The sequence below is a fragment of the Prionailurus bengalensis genome, chromosome A3 (genome assembly GCF_016509475.1).
Source record: "Prionailurus bengalensis isolate Pbe53 chromosome A3, Fcat_Pben_1.1_paternal_pri, whole genome shotgun sequence".
Classification (NCBI taxonomy): Eukaryota; Metazoa; Chordata; class Mammalia; order Carnivora; family Felidae; genus Prionailurus; species Prionailurus bengalensis.
In genome coordinates, this window is record NC_057354.1 from 42,759,485 (window position 1) to 42,779,352 (window position 19,868).

Genomic DNA, 19,868 nt, shown 5'->3' on the forward strand with positions numbered 1-19,868 from the left:
AATTTGGATGTAAACTTTACAAAATAAAAAATAAAATTAAAAAAAACCCACAAATTTCAGGGTGATGTCTATCCCAAACACAACATTTATTTAAATAAATTAGTATTGGGGCACCTGGGTGGCTCAGTCGGTTAAGCATCCGACTTCGACTCAGGTCATGATCTCGCAGTTTGTGAGTTCGAGCCCCGCGTTGGGCTCTGTGCTGACAGCTCAGAGCCTGGAGCCTGCTTCACATTCTGTGTCTCCCTCTCTCTCTGCCCCTTCCCTGCTCATGCTCTGTCTCTCTCTGTCTCAAAAATAAATAAACATTTTAAATAAATAAATAAATAAATAAATAAATTAGTATTATAATTCTGATTACTACAACTACTGGTGACTAATAGCCCTTTGTCCATCCAGCAAATGGAAACGCAAACTAATGGAATTCATCAGTTTGCTTTTAAAAACATTATGCCACTGATACATAAAGTTTACAGACTAAAGTGTTTTACCTCATAAAAGGGCACGATTCCTGAAAATGTCTCAGGACCCATGAAATCAGGAAATGCCCACACCGGAATATATACCTAATCCAGTGCTTTCTAGCCAAATGTATACTGTGGGCCAGGAAGCCACCTGGGTCTCTACTGCAGAACTCAAAAACAGAACAGAGAAAAATGGGATTCTCGTTCTGAGCATTCCAGGCAAGCAGAGAAAGCAGTGGGAAGGATGAATTAGTCTCCAAAAGATGGTAGATCATTTCCCATCTTGGGCCAAAATAAAAGGTCGGCCAACTAAAGACCTAAATGGAAAACTATTTAAGTGCATATGTAATTGATTTCTGGGGGGGAAAACCTCTCAAGGGGAAAAATGGAGGTGTTAGATGCATAGAATTTAAACTTCTAACCAAATACTGTAGGGAGTAGAGTACTCCCCGTTCATAATTGTGTATTTATTTGTTTGGTCATTTGATTGATGTCTGTGCCCCCAGCTAGGCTGTAAGTTACACAAGGATGTTCCCATATCTGGCATAATCACTGGAATATATTAGACTCTGATCTGTGTTGAGTGACTCAGTGAGGTTGATACTGTGCTGATGTTAGGGGCTTGGGCAGGGGTTTAACACCCATAAATATAAAGGACCCAAGCCTAGGTCAGTCTGAAGCAGGGAGCCTTCTGCACAAAGCAAGAAAACTCCAGAGATTGCCTCACTTGTGACATAAGACCGAGAGCATTCTGACCATCAAGCCAAGGAAGCCTAAGTCCTGGATTCTAGGTGAAGCCCGTTCACCCACAGATGGTAACTCAACTTAAAATGGAGACAGTCCTGGAGAGCACAGGACTCAAATTTGCTAGTTCATTGAGGGCCTGAAGCAGAATGGAATGAGGAGGTCTGGGAAGAGGATAAAGGGAGGGACAGAGATCCAAGGACACACCAGCTCTGTCACCCCTTTGCAAGGGCTGGCCCAGGGAGGAACATTAACACAGCACTCCACAGAGGACCTGTAAGCATCAGACAGTCATGTCTTGAAGCATCCTCTCTGGCCTGTCCATCTGGCTTGACTGACCTAATGAGACGCCTTGTGTTTTTCAGAACGCGGAAGCGAGCTATGACTTCAGCGGCAATGACCCCTACCCCTACCCTCGATACACAGACGACTGGTTCAACAGGTATACTGGGCCTCGGGGGCCGCCTTTGACTTTAGATCTGGGGGTTTTGTTTGACTCTGTTTTGAAAACTTGGCTATTCCTAGAAAAATAATCTTAGTGCTTCCCTAAATTATACTGTGATTTTTCTCCGTCATAGCTACATTCTCTAAATTCTTGGATTTTGTTAATATGGCAATGTTCCTCTAGAATGGTCTTGGACTATTTTGTTTGGATGAGTTGGGAGTTATTTGCCACTTTATTAAAGATAGAAGATGGGGCGCCTGGGTGACTCAATCAGTTAAGCATCTGACTTCAGCTCAGGTCATGGTCTCATGGTTTGTGAGTTCAAGCCCGGCACTGGGCTCTGTGCTGACAGCTCAGAGCCTGGAGCTTGCTTTGGATTCTATGTCTCCCTCTCTCTCTGCCCCTCAGTCTCTCTTTGTCTCTCTCTCAAAAATAAATAAACATTTCTAAAAAGACAAAAGAAAATAGAAATAATAAGAAATCCTTTTCAACCCACCATAAGATGATAAAAAACATGCTCGCTCCACTTGATCTGTTGAAGACAACTGTTTTGGCCCTCTGCTCTGTTTCTATGTGTTTTGGAAAAATGCTTCTGCTGTAACCTTATAAGGGCTCACATAGTTCCTTGCAACGGAGCAGTAAGCATAATTGGCAAAGGTTTGAAGTATTTTTTTAATTGAGGCACAATCGACATATGACATTATATCAATTTCAGGTATACAACATAGCGATTTGATATTTGCATATGTCACAAGATGATCACTGCATTAAGTCTGGTTAGCATCTGACACCAGGCATAGTACCAAAGAAATATTTTTTCTTGTTGATGAGGTCATTTAAGATCTATTCTCTTAGCCATTTCCAAATACGCAATGCAGTGTCATCAACCCATAGGTTCGAAGCATTGCTTGGCGTCCTACCATGTTAACGTACCCAATGGTCCATCCAAAGGTGTGACTTTTCTTCCACCTGTTTTGCTACTAAACATGTAAACATGCAGTCTCTTTTTTCTCCAAGTAAAATTCTTGCCTTTACGGTTGATTGCATATGAGAAATATTGAGAAATAAAGTCTTGTGGCTTGCTTACTCAAAATCAGCTAGGTTTTAAACCTAGCGCTTCCCTATTATTGATGTTCTTGGGTAAAGTTCATAAGAACATATGAACTTCAATTAATGGTATAACAATATGTGTACATCACTCTACTCATTTCTTTCACTTCCATGGCAAACGCGTGTAGGCAAAATAAATGTTGCCGTTCTCTGTTCGGTGAGAAGGAAACAGGCTCAGAGAGGTTGTGTGTCTCTTCCCTGGTCAGACTAGGATGTGTCAGAGCCAACACTTGAACCCAAGCTTCAGACAGGTTTTTAAATCCAAACTGTACCATTCTTTTATAAGCAACATTTTTATGATAAAAGACACAAAGCATGATGGCCAGACTGGCCAGATATGGGTCTCCAGCGGACCAGGTGACTTATACTCTGTCCCTACAGTCAGCAAGTTGACCAGAGTGTGACTGGGGGACACAAAAGGGCACATGAGTTGGGGGTTTGGCAATTACAAAACATGCAGAAAAGAAGAAAGGAGAAAAACCAGTCACATTTGCAACATTTTAAAAAAGATCATTACCTATGTTCAACAGCACAATTGACTCTTCATCAGCTTCTTCTACGACAGCTTTAAAATTATCACGTCGTGTTCGAAAGGGTGTGCTTAGGACATGAGGGTGTATCCCAAAGGTCTGAGAATTTCTGACATGAAGCATCTCATACCCTCCACAACTTACAACCCGACCTCCTAACTTACCCTTAGCAAATAAACCCTTTTCAGACACAGAGATGTGAAGTCCCCAGACAGATGTCACTAAGCCAGGGGCAAGACCTAATGGGTAATGGTGGTTTGGAACATTGCACTGAGGAGGACCAAGAGGGGGTGCCCGGCTTCAACATGACTGCTTACCAGTTGTCCACATGACAGCAGGGCAGGAGCAATACATGTGTCACTTGTTCTCTCTACAGCTAGTAGGTACTAAATTAATCTTTGGTGGATTGATGCAGGCACAAAAATATAACCAACACAATGGTCCCCTCCCCACCCCCCCGCCCCACCACAGCCCATTTTCTGAACCCAGCACAACCACCCCAAGCAAGTCTCCCTGTGTGATATGCTGTAAGAATATTCTTTAAACAAACAAACAAACAAACAGAATTGGCTTCTATTTTAAATACTTTCATTTGCAAACTTGTTCTTGAAAGTTCAACTTTAAACTGGCTAAAATCGTCTAACTAGGGCGAATTAGGGCTTCTTGCAACACAATTCTTCATTGTCGGTGGTAAAAATTCCCCAGTGTCCGATTGCCTGAGACACAGTATAATGAATCAAGCATGTAGGATCTTTGCTTATTAGGAAGCCACTGACTCAAGACACAGGAGCCACTTTGACCTATAAATAGGGCTTTTCCCAATGATCAAGTCATATTCAAAGATCCTTATCCACCATCCTTTTATTATAAAGACTGGATGGTACCAGTTCAAATCATGGCCTCTCGAAACATAATTATTATTGTAAATGCTTATGGAAGGAAAGTGGGTCAAAGTCCAAGCCCACACCACTAGCAGGACCTGTGGTCGAAAATTTGGGTCCTGGAGATGATTCCTTCTTGGCCCAAGAAGAAGTTGAATATAACATCCTATCCATGCGTGTAGGATAAGTTTATTCAGAATTCCCTCTGGGTGAAATATTTTCCTGGGATTTTCTTCCATATAACTTAGGGCTTGGGGCAGGAGGAAGGAGATGAGTGGAGGAATACAGAAAATAAAATGGTCATGGGTTAGTAAGTGCTAACGCTTATCATGGGTACATGAGATTTCTGCCTACTTTTGTAGATCTCTGGATTTTTTTTCCCATAATAAGAAGTAAATTTAAAAAGCATGGGGCATAATTTAGTTTGGTATTTATGAAACTATTAGCTTTGATATGCGAGCTTCTGAGGAGCTTGCAAAATGTCCTATGAGTGGAGACAGATGCCCAAATCACCACAGTGCTAAGCATAGCTAGGGCTAAAATAGCAGCTTATTAAGCAGTTACTGTGTTTAAGGCACTGTTTTAAGTGCTTTGCATGTATTAATTCAGTTAATTCTCATAATAAACCTTTGAAATAGCTATTATCAGGACACAGTGGGTTGAGTGCCCGACTTCAGCTCAGGTCATGATCCCACGGTTCATGGGGTTCGAGCTGCATGTCTGTGCTGACAGCTCAGAGCCTGGAGCCAGCTTCTGATGTCTCCCTCGCTCTCTGCCCCTCCCCTACTCACACTCTGTCTCTCTCTATCTCAAAAATAAACATTAAAAGAAATTTAAAAAAAAGAAAGAAAGAACTCTTATCAGGACTATCCCCATTTTGAAAATGGAGGCATAGAAAGGCTAAGTAACGTGGACAAGATGATACAGCTAATACGTGGTGGAGACAGGATTTGACACCAGTGAGGGGGTCATTATACGCACCGCCTCATAACAAAGATGCCTTGGAGAGTATGGAGCAATGCAAAATTATCTCTAGCCAGAGAAGCAGAGATAGGCTTCCCTGAACGGGTAGCATTTGCTCTAGGATTTGAAGGAAGGTAACTGGTAGAGTTAAGGGGTATATTCCAGGCTGAGGGTACAATTTAGGTGAAGGGGGGGAAGCGGGAGGTGCAGACACGTTCAGGAAGTAACCTGGACACCTGGCCTGGGAGTTACAGCCCGGGACAGGGGGCAGCATTCTAAGAAGGCTTCATGGAAGAGGTGTGCATCACGCAGGCTTTAGGAGAAAGGAGGAGAGATTTTGTGATTGGGTCAGAAACTGGGCCCGAGGCATAGATGAGGACCCTTCTCTCACCTCACTCAGGGAATGTTGCTGCCCGAGGCTCCAGGAGTCTTGATCCACCACCTGCCTTTGGCTGGAGCTGTGTTCACTGCCGTGCCAGCATGAGTCTCTGGCCAGTTCTGCAGCCACGAAGGCATGCCGGTTTCTTCAGGTGCTCTCCTCTGGGCGTGAGCACCTTCAAGTGTGCATTTCTTCAAGAACCTATTTAAAACTCCCAGCCAAGGACTGTTTATGAAAGCAAACTTCATGCATATGCAGAACTGCTTTTAGAGGATGGGGATATTAGAATTTCTTGCCCGGTGCTAAATTTGACTTTGTAGGATTATTCCTTTTCAAGCAGAGCAAGTGTATTTATTCTACTGTGAACCATTTAATAATTACATGCAGTATCTGAGCTCTAGAGATATATTTGAAACACAGTTGAGAAATTTGCAAAAGGAGTAAATTTCCTCCTAGCTTGCAAGCAGGAAAATACAGATGGCCGAGCAAAGCAATAATATAGTAGTAATAGTAATCCAAATTGCAAAAAGGTAGAAAATCATGCACATTTAATGAACCTCACTAATATGCAGAACAGATATAACCGACTTCCTGTGTGGTATCAGGATCTAGCATGACATGTTTTTCTTCGCTGGCATTCAGTAAATGTTGATTGGCTGGTTGATAGATGGGCGGCACACCTTGTCAGCCATGCCGAGATGTTGAGTGGGCTTGACATCCGTCCACTTCAGAGCTTCCCGCTTCCTCCGAGGTTTGCAGCCCACGCTTTGTCAATAATTTTCCAGCCTTGCTCGGTTTTAGGTCAATGTTTGGTGATGCATTGCAGATCTGTATTCCATTACCGTGCTGCTGTCCATAAAAATCCCTCTTGCATAGCATTTCTTTGACAGGCATTCACCACTGAAATGTCATCCCTGCCATCGGCAATATTTATGGAGCATCACAAGGGTGCAGCACGCTCTATCTATTAAGCCCTAAAGAGTAAGAGATTTGGGATTCGATGCAATTCGTGGCCACAAAAAGTTTACTATAAATTCAGGGAGAGAGAAGACATTTATTGCTCAAGCAACCCAAATGGGGGTGAGGGAAGGAAGAACGATACATGGATACTGAGGAACATTTACCTCCACGTGGGCTCGTGTGATTGATAGCGTTAGTTAAACCTTCCAATAAGAAAGATCTAAAATAAAAAATAAAAAATAAATAAATAAATAAATAAATAAATAAATAAAAAAGGGGGCGCCTGGGTGGCTCAGTCAGTTAGGCGTCCGACTTCGGCTCAGGTCATGATCTCACAGTCTGTGAGTTCGAGCCCCACGTCAGGCTCTGTGCTGACAGCTCAGAGCCTGGAGCCTGCTTCAGATGCTGTGTCTCCCTCTCTCTCTGCCTCTCCACCGATTACACTCTGTCTCTCTCTGTCTCAAAAATAAAGAAACATTAAAAAAAAAAAAGAAAGAAAGATCTTTAGTGATTAACTTTTTTTCTTATTAAAAGTCATATTTCATTTTGAAGAACTCTATGTGACAGGCCAAAAATGAACATGTGGGAAAAACGGCCATCTCTGGTTGGTTATTTGCCCGTTGATGGAAACCAATATTTTACCCTGGTGACATTTAACGGTTTAGAAATGCATGAACATCTTTCCCGTCTGTCTTTATGAACTGATTCTGAAATCACCTCCTGGATAATAAAATTTAAACTGCTTTCAAAGACCTAATCTAACTTTTTCTCTCATGTGAGCTTTGAGAAAACCTCATAAGCCCATATTAGTTCAAATGTGGCTGCTTGTAATCAACTGTCTCTCTATCCAAATCAGAGCACAGTGAAATCCAACACAGTTTAACTTTGTGAGCTATACTGAGCCATTGGAGAAATACCATAGAGTTGTTTTTTAAAGTTTATTTATTTTTGAGAGAGAGCGTGGGCACACCTGCGCACAAGCTGGGAAGGGGCAGAGAGAGAGGGAGAGAATCCCAAGCAGGCTCCATGTTTGACAGCTCACAGCCCCATATGGGGGTCAATCTCACAAACTATGAGATCGTGACCTGAGCCAAAATCAAGAGTCCAACGCTTAATCGACTGAGCCACCCAGGCACCCCCACAAAGTTGTTTTAAAACATTTCTGGTCCCTTACCTGGATTAGGCAAGTCTTCATTATTTAAATTTTCCCCCTCAGCTAAAAGAAATAGACATAACACAGATTTGGGGGTTATGGAGAGAATTGTATAGATCATAGAAGAAATCTGTATGTTGTATTGTTATTTCTACTTTGGAAACAAATGTTATGCATGCCATACAGGTAGATTCTATGGTACTCAGGTGGCAATAATTCTTTCCTTATGGGAGAAAAACACAGCAGATTATGATGGACAAATGTAGTGTCATGTTAATTGCTTGGCATAGATTAAGTGATCCCTGAATCAGTTCCCCCTATCTGTAAACTGGGCCTGAAACTCCACCATGGAAGTTTGTATAAGGGACTAGAGACACATACTTGGTTCAGAGCATGACACGTGGTAGGCATTTCCTAAATGGCAGCAAATATTAACTGTGAAATTCAGTGAAGGGATGTCTATAGGAGCTAAGTCAAAGATTCCCCAACTAGATAGAAAATGAGGGGAGTTTCTTTCAAAGGAGTTAATGGATGACCCAACACTTCACCCATCTTTCTTAGCCCTTCATTCTCTCATCTGAGCCTTTGACACAAGACAACAGTAGCTGAAGGTTAAACTTTCTGGAGAGAGTCTGATGTCTCTGTTTCTGCAGTGCTGATTAAAAGAAGAGTTATATCCAGAGATAGCTTAAATGCATGAAACAAGATCGATCTGTGGGGAAAATTGAAGAGCCTAGCATCTAGCATCAGGAAGATGGAATGCCTCTTCACTTCTCCAGAAAGTACTAGATGATTGCAAGCAGACCCAAGGTTTTCCCCAGAAGCAGCTCTACATGCTTACCTATCCAAACCTTTGGGCTTACTCCAAAGTCTTACCTGTAGAGACCTTTGGATATGAGCCAGCAAACATGGCTGATCTCTGCATTTCATGTGACGTGAAAGCTTCTTTTTCCAAAGACATGGCTGAACAGACCGTAGCTAGCCATATAGAGCTCTGCTTATGTAAGAATCTGTATAGACCTAGGGAGACTGGAGTCTGGAAGGCAAAGACAGCCTCATGTCCATGAACCTGGCCAAGTTTCTCACTGGCTTGCTGAATGAATTCCCCATATCTCCAGTATCTCTGTGAATCCAGAGCCCTAAAACATCATTATAAGACTTGGCTGTGGGATATAGAGCTAAGGAGCCCATTAAAGCAACCAAGGGAACAATAATGAGGAAAGAGCCCAAAGGAAGAGAGAGGAAGAAAAGGAAAAAATACCCTGCAACTCAAACTAAGCCTACAAACTAACATTCCAAAATATCTGGAAAAAAACACATCAAACACAATTTAAAAATCAGGACATGAATTTATACCAGGTGAAATTAGTTTTATGGAAAGACTTGAAAAAGACAATAAAGCAAGTTATGTTTTGTTTGCTTCGAGGGATAAATGCATGGATAACATCCATTTAAAAAGAAAAATAAATGATGGGGAAACACAAGCAAAAATAAACATGAATATAAAAAAGGAACCAATTGCACTTGGAATGAAGTCTCAACGAATGTGATAACATCTAGCCTGGGTGCAGTTGAAGAGATAATTATTGAATTGAAGATAAACACTGTTTATTAAAAAATCTACAGCAAACGTGCTTCTTCTGGACGGCTGGGGGAGTAGAGTTCACATACAATGCTATTTATTTTTGAGAGAGAGAGAACGTGTGTGTGAGGTGGGGGGGGGGGGGGCAGAGAGAGAGGGAGACAGAGGATCCAAAGCAGGCTCTGTGCTGACAGCAGACAGCCCAATGTGGGGCTTGAACTCACGAACCGTGAGATCATGACCTGAGCCGAAGTCAGAGGCATAACCTCCTGAGCCACCCAGGCGCCCCTACAAACATTATTCTTAATGCTGAAACTTTGATGGCATTCTCTTTAATGCTGGATGAAATAAGAATTCGGCCTATCCTCTCTTTTATCTGACACCATGCCACATCTCATAGCCAATGAAATCATTGTAAATCTAAGGAAAGATACATGAGAACATTAAGGAGAAAATTATAAAATTTAGAAAAGACATAGAAGAAGTCCTGAATGAATGGTGTTGCCTACTAAGTTCACAGATGGGAGGATGGAACCATATAAAGATATGAAGTTAATTCAATGCAATTTCAACTAAAGTCTCAATAGTATTTTTCTGTGAAACTAGAAAATCTGATCCTAAAATTGATATGGTACAGCAAAGGGCCATGAATACAATAAGAAGACAAAGAAAGAGGAGGAGGAGGAGGAAAATGAAAATGAAGAAGAAATAAAAGGGGAAGATGAACCACGACAGCAAGGTGGGGAAATTCTACCTGCCACATATCAAACATTACAAAACCATAATAAGCGTGAGAGAACGGCGTTAGCACACGGAGTGAAAAAAAGGTCAAAGAAACAGGATAGAAAACCCAGAGGCAGACCACCACATAAAAGAATCTTAATATGGCCAAGATGGCAATAAACACAATAGAAAAAGGATGATGTAGTGATATTCGATAAATGGTGCTAGTTATTCATATGGGAAAATAGGTATCACGCACAGAGCGTAAACAAATTCTAGGGAAATGAAGACCTAAATGTATATAAATCTTTTAGAAGTAAACTGTAAGAAAATGTCCTTATGACCCTGGAATAGGAGTGGCTTCCTTAAACAAGACACTAGGCCACAAGGAAAAGGAAAATATTGAGAAAGCTAAGTTAAAATTAAACATTTTGGTTCAAAATCACAATAAACTAAGTTAAAAGACAAGCCACAGACCAGGAGCTTATGTGCAACAAGTTCTACGAAACAAAAGGGTTAGTATCCAATAAAGGACAGCTACGAATCAGGGGCACCTGGGCAGCTCAGCTGGTTAAGTGTCTGACTTTTGGTTTTGGCTCAGGCCATGACCTCCCAGTTCGTGGGATCGAGCCCCATGTCGGGCTCTGTGCTGACAGTGTGGAGCCTGCTTGGGATTCTCTTTCTCCCTCTCTCTCTGCCCCTCCTCTTCTCTCTCTCTCTTTCTCTCAAAGTAAATAAATAAGCGTATATATATATATATATATTTTTTTTAAACAAGAACAACTACAAGTCAATGAAAAAAAATAACTCCATAGAAAAAATGGACCAAGGTTATATGCAGATGATTAACAGAACACCTGAGCTAACTTGTGTATGAAAAGATGCTCAACATTCCTAGTAATGAGGAAATTGCAAAGTGAAACAATGAAATACCATTTCACAACCTCTGGATAAGCAAAAAAGGTCAAGTTTGATGATGCTAAATGCTGGCACTCTCCCACTCTGCAGGAGGTCATATATATTCAAAGAACCTGTTTTCACCTTTACATACATATCCTAGAGGAACGGTCACAAACGTGCACCGGGTAATAACGCACAAGAATGTTTCCTTTCAAATTATTTGTAAGAGCAAGCAAATTGCAAACAATCCAAATGCCTATCCCTAGGAGGACGAACAAGTAAACTGCAGCCTATCTACAAATGGACTACACACAGCACTAAAAATGAACGCACCAGAGTCTATGAATGAACCTCAGAAATTCAAGTGCAAAAAGCAAATTTTAAGAAGACTGTATACAAGGAAACACGTATACTGAGTTGGAAAACAAGCAAGTAGTGGCATATATGCTTATGTACATCTGATTATAAAGTAATTGTATAGAAACATGCACAGGGATTCCAAGGATCGCCTGAATACAGTGGTCACTTACGAGGCAGCAAAGAGAGGTATGGGCCCAGGGAGGTCTTCGAGTGAATCTGTAAATGTTTATTTCTTGAAAAAATAGTTATCCCGGGGCGCCTGGGTGGCTCAGTCGGTTAAGCGTCCGACTTCAGCTCAGGTAATGATCTCACGGTCCGTGGGTTCAAGCCCCGTGTCGGGCTCTGTGCTGACAGCTCAGAGCCTGGAGCCTGTTTCAGATTCTGTGTCTCCCTCTTTTTCTGACCCTCCCCTGTTCATGCTCTCTCTCTCTCTGTCTCAAAAACAAATAAATATTTAAAAAATTTTTTTTAATTGTTATCCCTATATAAAAATACATGGAATGCACCGAGAATATCCAGGGTGCCTTAATTAGCCATGCACAGAACTCCACACTTTGCTTTGCTCAGGAAGATGGAGATTAGACCAGAGACTGTAACCATACTACATATTCGCTCTGCCGTTTAATTTTGTGCTGTGACCAGAGTCTCCGTGACAAATGGGGTATGTGTTCTTTATTCTACCTGCCCTTGTGTTCCTTCAAGGGTTAATTTTCCTCAAGGCATATGCTTTAAAATTAAAAACTATATGGTCTATAATGGAATGAAAGTAGGTACATGGTTGAACGAGATTTAATTTACCCTCATGGGAAAACTGAAGGTATCTTAAGAGAACAACATTAGAAGTGCTCATTATATCACCAAATCTTGCTGAATGACACCCCTGTTCCCAAAATGTCTCTTGAATCAATTTCCTATTTTCTCTGCACACGGCCACTGCCTTAGTTTTCATTCTACCATCGCAGCAAGGGCTTGGTCTTCCTGCTCTCTCTGAGAAACCACTACCATTTTGTTAGTTACATTATGTGTGATCATGGCATTGTGGTTATCTAGGATACTATCATTTTTTTACAGATATATTAAGCAATTTGAGGGGGGTGAATCTGTATTTTTCTTTAGGCTGATTTGCAAAAAAAGCGTAATCAAATATGGCATAATATTAATTGTACACGCATGCACAAGACTAAAGAATAAAAATAACCAAATGTCTATCAGTAGATGGCTGATCTAATAAGCTATAGCATACTCACACAAAAAAAATCTGAAGTATGGGAAACATTTGGCTTTGATAGAGTTGGGTGGTAGCCATATGAGATTCATATGCAATTATGTTATTCATTGAATTTGTATTTTTTAAAGTTTATTTATTTTGATAGAAAGAGAGAGAGGGGGGCAGAGGCAGAAAGAGAGGGAGAGAGAGAATCCCAAGCAGGTTCCATACTGTCAGCACAGAGCCCGATGTGGGGCTCGATCCCACAAACTGTGAGATCATGACCCGAGCAGACATCAAGAGTCAGATGCTTACTGACTGAGCCACCCATGTCCCCTGTTTGTATTTTTTAAATAATAATAATAATAATAATAATAATAACAGGGTACCTGGGTGGCTCAGTCAGTTAAGCATCTGACTTTGGCTTAGGTCATGATCTCACAGTTTGTGAGTTCAAGCCCAGCATCAGGCTCTTTGCTATCAGCACCTAGCCTGCTTTGGATTCTCCATCCCCTTCTCTCTCTGCTACTCCCCCACCCATGCTCTCTCTCACAAATAAATAAACATTAAAATAAAAATAATAATAATAGGGGCACCTGGATGGCTCAGTTGGTAAAGCATCTGACTTCGGCTCAGGTCATGATCTCACGGCTCGTGAGTTTGAGCCCCACGTTGGGCTCTGTGCTGACAGCTCAGAACCTGGAGCCTGCTTCCGATTCTGTGCCCCTCTCTCACTCTGCCCCTCCCCCACTAGTGCTTGGTCTCTCTCTCTCTCTCTCTCTCTCTCAAGAATAAATAAAACATTAAAAATTTTTTAATAATAATAATAATAGTAAACATAAACTGAGCCAAAATAGAAACACCAAAATGTCATCCAGGTCTCATGCCATTAACAGAATCACTTCTGTTCACCAGCCTCAGAGGGTCCATTAAATCGGCCAATGCCCAAAGGCCCTCCCACACACCACACAAACCTCAGAGGAGGGTAGAGAATAAGAGATCAGACAAGATACTTTTTTCTGCTCTTCGAGGATGGCCTTATTCTGATGCTTGTCATCCAACATCCTTGCTGTCCCCCTTGTTGTCATCCATTTGGTCCTTACGGTATCTTTCAAATTCGTTTCTTTCATTTACTTACTATTTGAATGTCTCCTTCCAGATAAGAGACCAAGCAGCAACTACTAATATAAATATGGTAGAACTATTCAATAAGATTAAAATCAAAGTTTACTAGTTCAGGGGCGCCCGGGTGGCTCAGTCAGTTAAGTGTCCAACTTCGGCTCAGGTCATGATCTCACGGTTCATGGGTTCGAGCCCCGCATCGGGCTCTATGGTGACAGCTCAGAGCCCAGAGCCTGCTTCGGATTCTGTGTCTCCCTCTCTCTCTGCCCCTCTCCCACTCACGCTCTGTCTCTCCATCTCAAAAATAAATAAACATTCAAAAATATTTTTTTTTTAAGTTTACAAGTTCAGGTTATTCCAGCAGCTATAAGAAGTACATCCCCAAATCTTAGTGGCTTAACACAATAAAAGTTATTTATAATTCACCTACCAGTTCCTGCCTGTATTCTGGAGGAACAGCTCCCCTCCAAGCAGCGATTCAGGGATGTGGGCTTCTTTCATCTGTGACACACATTTCCAAAGTTACCATGCTTGTCCACGTCAAACTAAAGGAGGGGAAAGAGCACAGATAGACACTCGTGGGTGGTATTTATGCCCCGACGCAGCATGCCTCCATCACGTTAGCATAATTCAGTCATATGGCTGCATGCCACTGCAAGGGAGACCTGGAAATGGAGCTTAGCTGGATCCCAGAAAGAAAAGAAAATGAGCTTGGTGATCAGTTAGCATTTTCTGCCAGCAACAAAAATCACGTTGCAAAGTAACAGATAATGTTGTACCAGAAAACCTGGCCAGTGGTACCAACAGATGAGTGAGCTAAAGAACCAGTGAAAACTCAGTTACTTTTTGTATTGGTCGGGGTCCTCCAGAGAAACAGAACCAAAAGAATATGTAGAGAGAGAGAGAGAGAGAGAGAGATTTATTATAGAAAATTGGCACATGCAACAATGGAGACTGGCAAACCCCAAATCTGCAGCACGGGCTGGCAAGCTGGAGACCCAGGAGAGCTGATGTTCCAGTTCAAGTCCAAAGGCAGCCTCCTGCAGACCCAGAAAGAGGCAATGTTGCAGATGAAGTCCAAAGGCTGTCTGCCGGAGAATTCTCTCTTGCTCAGGAAGGTCACTCTTCTTGTTCTATTTAGGCCTTCAACTGATTGGATGAGGCCCACCTGCATTAAGGTGGGGCACAATCTGCTTTACTCAAAGTCCACCAATTTAAATGTTAATCTTATCCAGAGGCACCTGGGTGGCTCAGTCGGTTAAGTGTCTGACTCTTGATTTCAGCTCAGGTCATAATCTCACGGTTTGTGAGTTTGCACCCCATGTTGGGCTCTGTGCTGACAGTGCAGAACGTGCTTGGGATTCTCTTTTTCTCCTTTTCTCTCTCTCGCTCTGCCCCTCCCACACACACTTTCTCTCTCTCTCTCTCTCTCTCCCCCCTCAAAATAAATAAACTTTAAAAAACTGTTAATGTTATCTAAAACACCCACACAGAAACACCCAGAATAATGTTTGACCGCATATCTGAGCACCCCTTGGTCCAGCCACGTTGACACATAAAATTAACCATCACACTTTCTGTCCGCACTTTTCTGTTAGTCAGGAATAGATGATAGTCAGGGTTCTGGGTAAGAGCAGGGGTTTGGGAACATTCGCCTGAGTGTGAATTCTGCTACTGCCTCCTACGTGAAAAGTGACTTATTATCCCTGTGCCTCGGATTCCTCTTTTTGTAAATGGGGACAATAACAGAGGTGCTGAGGCACCCCTCTCAGCACAGTGCTCAACCCTCAGTAGGTATCAATAAATGAGAGTTGTTATATTCGTTTTACTCAGTATACCTACACTGTGCCTTGAATGGAGTGCATACAGAAGGACATGCCTTTGGCTAGGGAGGGTGAGAGGGATGACCAAATCCCTTTAGCGAAAGGCCAGCGATGTGGAAAGGAGGGGTGTGCCTGAGCTGTCTCTTTGGAGATCCCCAGGGTCGGGGCCGCGCCTCAGGTGTTCACTGGGATACCTCTACAGCCGCTGCAGTTCTTTGGGGAAGCCCCAGTCATCATGAGAGTCCAGCTTTGAACCCCAATCCCCCATAAGTTAAGCATGGGTTGTCCTGTAGCCTTGTTTGTCTGTTTATGTATGAGTTATCGATCGCCAAATAATGTCACATAACAAATCGTCCCAAAAGTTAGTAGAGTCGGCTAGGCAGTTCTGTTGACCTGGACCAGGCTCGGGTTTGTGGCTGGGCTCACCCATGCATCCACGGTCAGCCTGCAGGGTGGCTGGGAGCCAGTTGATAGGATGCCCTCTCTCACATGTCTGGAGGATGGGTGGCTGTCAGCTGGGGGACCTGGGGTCGTGGCTGCATGGGTTTCATCACTTAATAGGCTTACCCAGGCTTGTCCACACACGCCTAGGCAGGGTCTCAAGCTGAGGGGTAAGCTCCCCATTTCTACCACCTTGTTTTGGCCACAGCAGGTCACAAGTCCAGCCAGATTCAAGGGAGGCAGGAAACAGGCTTCACCTCTTCATGGAAGGAGCAAGAAAGGCACATTGTCAAGGGCACGAACTCGGAAGAGTGGTGGGTTGGGGCCATTTTGGCAACACATCTGTGACTCCTACCACCTGCCTCCCTCCCATTGGCCTCGGTTAGAAGGAGGCCGACTGAGTGGCTGATATGTGTTCCTCACCCCCTATAGCTCCACATCTGACAGACATATGTTTTATTCTAGAAGCGAGAGGGAGCTACTGAACTTTCTTAAGAAAGCAAAGAGGCCAAATGAAAATGGATTTGGAAAAAGATTTTTCTGACTTTCGGGGGAGCAGGCACGCTTGTCTGAGACAATCAGGAAGGCAGGAGACAGGGGAAGGCATTGGAGGCAGTGGGAACAGAGCCTGGGAAGCCCCAGGGGTGTGGAAAGACATGGTGCCATGAACAATTATAGGGAACCGCCACTAGTTGTTTATAATTAGTGTTGCCTAATTTAGCAATGAAACGTTTCTTCCCATATGTTCCTTTGGAGAGCCCACAACACTTGTCTCCCCGCTTAAAGGCCAAAATTAAGGCTATGGAAGCACTGAGTGCCTTTAGTTCGCTCCAGCCAGTTCACACACATTCATCCACTAGCCTTTGGGGAGCAGTCTAGGGCAAAATAGGAGCGTAGTGGGGCAGTTCAGTAACCGAGTGTTGGTCTCAGCCCCGCCCCAGCCATCTTCTAGCTGTGCGCCTTCGGGCCAGCACCTCTGAGACTCAGCTCTGATGTCTGTGAAACAGGGCTGTGGTTTCTCATAGCCCTCCCGGGAGGCCTGAAGGGGGCGAGGCGAGCAAGGCACTGAGCACGGCATCTGGTAGTAGATAACGGCCTAGTGAGTGGCCGATGGGTATTCGTTTCCCTGCCTCCTTCGTCACCTGCAACAGGGCTCCCCTCACGATGAGGCCATCCGTGTTCTCCGAGGATGCCGGCACAACTGACTATCCCAGGCAAGGCCTAATTGCACACGTCAGCTCTCGGAGAGGAGATCTTGACAGGGCTAATTATTAAATAATAAGGAAATTAGTGCTTAGCCAAATTAGACATGGCATTGATTTTTAAGCTTTTATTTCAATATTTATATATTCAGGGGAGCCTGGGTGGCTCAGTCGGTTAAGCGGCCGATTGCGGCTCAGGTCATGATCTCACAGTTAGTGGGTTTGAGCCCTGTGTTGGGCTCTGCACTGACAGCTCGGAGCCTGGAGCCTGCTTCAGATTCTGTGTCTCCCTCTCTCTCTGTCCCTCCCTCGCTTGTGCTCTGTCTCCCAATCTCTCTCGAAAATAAACATGAAAAAAAATAAAAAATAATGTAATTTAATCAGTATCCATTAAATTCCATTTTAAAAAATACATGTGCATATATGTAAAGGATATATATATGTACTTTATATCTGGTAGGTACTTTATATAAGCATGTATTTAAATATATGGATTATATAGAATGTATGAGTATATATTATATATAAATATATCATTATATACTTAATTATGTACTTTTCTTTTTTCTTTTTTTTTCAATATATGAAGTTTATTGTCATATTGGTTTCCATACAACACCCAGTGCTCATCCCAAAAGGTGCCCTCCTCAATACCCATCACCCACCCTCCCCTCCCTCCCACCCCCCATCAACCTTCAGTTTGTTCTCAGTTTTTAAGAGTCTCTTATGCTTTGGCTCTCTTCCAATTATGTACTTTTAAAGTAGATCTATGAATCAACATAAAGAATGTACATATGTCAGGGGCACCTGGGTGGCTCCATCGGTTGGGCATCCAACGTCGGCTCAGGTCATGATCTCACAGTTTGTGAGTTCAAGCCCCGCATCAGGCTCTGTTCTGACAGCTCAGAGCCTGGAGCCTGCTTCGAATTTTGTGTCTCCCTCTCTCTGTACCACCCCCATCATGCTCTCTCTCTCAAAAATAAATAAACATTAAAAACATTTTTTAAAGAATGTACATATTTCATTATATATACATATACAAACATACATATATATATACACATATACACACATATGTGTGTGCTTCCGTGCTGCTTTTCAGAACTTTATTTAGCAATTCCTTCAGCATTTGGAATAAGGTCCTTCAGCATTTGGAATAGGTGGCTATGAAAATCTCATCCGTGGTAAACTGAGCACCTTCTCAAAAATTTCAAATGTGATCCACAGAAAACTTACAGACAAGTAGACAGCGATGTGTTCAGCACTTTGTTTCATAGATTTTTTTTTACCATGAGGGCCATCCTCTGCCCTTGTAACTACACAGTTTACCTGAACACAATATACAGATTTCATTCTTGTTCCAAAGGACATTTGGAGCCCATGAAAGATGTAGCCTTTATGGAGGTAGGATTTACTTTCTTTTTTAATTTATTTTATTTTTTTTACTGTTTATTCATTTTTGAGAGAGAGAGAGAGAGAGAGAGAGAGAGAGAGAGAGAATGAGCAGGGGAGGAGCAGAGAGAGGGAAACAGAGGATCCAAAACAGACTCTATCTACACTGACTGCAGTGAGCCAGATGTGAGACTTGAACTCATGAACCGCGAGATCATGACCTGAGCTGAAGTCGGACGCTCAGCCGACTGAGCCACCCAGGGGCCCCTACTTTTGCTCATACAATATATGATGAGTATATAATTATATATATATCCCCCTCCCCACACCCAGTCCTCGGGTGTGGTTCTTTAAGGGCTGAAACAATAGCTTTGCTTGCCCCAAGAGGATGATGCAAACAACACACTAGTCAACAATTTAGAAATCTAAACTCCTAGGGCCATGCAGCCAATAAACCCCTTCACCCATGTTTCCTTATCGTATTTGGAAAAGCCAACGCTCACCGCCCTGTCCTTTCAGCAGGCGGTGCTGACATTCTTCCAGCAGAGCAGATAATGTGGCCCAGTTGTTCCTTTAGCTGCTTCATGGACCATTAGAATGGACTTTTGGGGACTGGGGACCAGTAGTTTCAGAGGACTTGTACCTTTGGAACCTCCCACATCTTGAATGCTGTTTAGGGCTAGAACACAACACTCTGATAGGCTCAGAGTTTTTGCTGGCTTCAGTTGTCCGTTGTGGCTTAACAAACTACCCCAAAACTTGGTGGCCTAAAAAAGAACAAACACTTATTTGCTCACAGACCCGTAAGCTGGGCAGGAACAGCCAGTCTCCCTCCACGTGCAGCCCACTGGGGTGATCTAGCGAGGTCTGGAGGAGGAGGGCATCATCCCTCACGTGCCAGGAGCCTCATCTGAGGTGTTGGAATGGCAGAAATTGCTGGGTCTTTCTCTCTCTCTCTCTCTCTCTCTCTCTCTCCCCCCCCCCCCCACGTGGTCTCGTCCACTTGTAGGCTAGCCCAGGCTCCCCTCGTTGACACCCAGCACCAAGCTGTCAGCCCTCTTACAAAGTGATACATCACATCTCCACTGTGCTCTGTGGGTCAAAGCAAGTCCCCAGGCCAGCTCAATCCAACGGGAGGGGAAATGCACATGGGACAGAGAGAACTGTTTAGAACCCTTTAGTAGAAGGCAGGAGAGAGCAAAACAAGAAGGACAAAAATTAATGGTGTCTGCTCCCTATAACGTTCTAGAACATAAGCCATGGGAAGGCCTTGCTCAGACTCGTAAGGCTGGGAAAACCTTGGAAAGGTTATCTAATGCCTGGCGGGGGTCCTTAATCTGGTCAGTCTCAAAGGTTCTGTGAGTCCCTTGAAATCGCATGCAAAATGTTGCCAACACATGCTTTCTTATTCCTGGAGGAAGGTGGGAATCTATAGCATTCCATACACCCTCCAAGGAGGCTATCTTCCAGAAGAGGTAAGTAACCAT

The 19,868-nt window shown here is 43.1% G+C and overlaps 1 protein-coding gene across 1 annotated transcript in view; it reads left to right on the top strand.

Annotated features, from left to right (window-relative positions):
- PCSK2 (proprotein convertase subtilisin/kexin type 2) overlaps positions 1 to 19,868 on the top strand; it is a 274,633-nt gene that overhangs the window by 199,653 nt on the left and 55,112 nt on the right. The window contains exon 6 of the mRNA XM_043602927.1: positions 1,574 to 1,650. Within this exon, the coding sequence (XP_043458862.1) occupies positions 1,574 to 1,650 (77 nt within the window). The remainder of the gene's footprint in view (positions 1 to 1,573; positions 1,651 to 19,868) is intronic.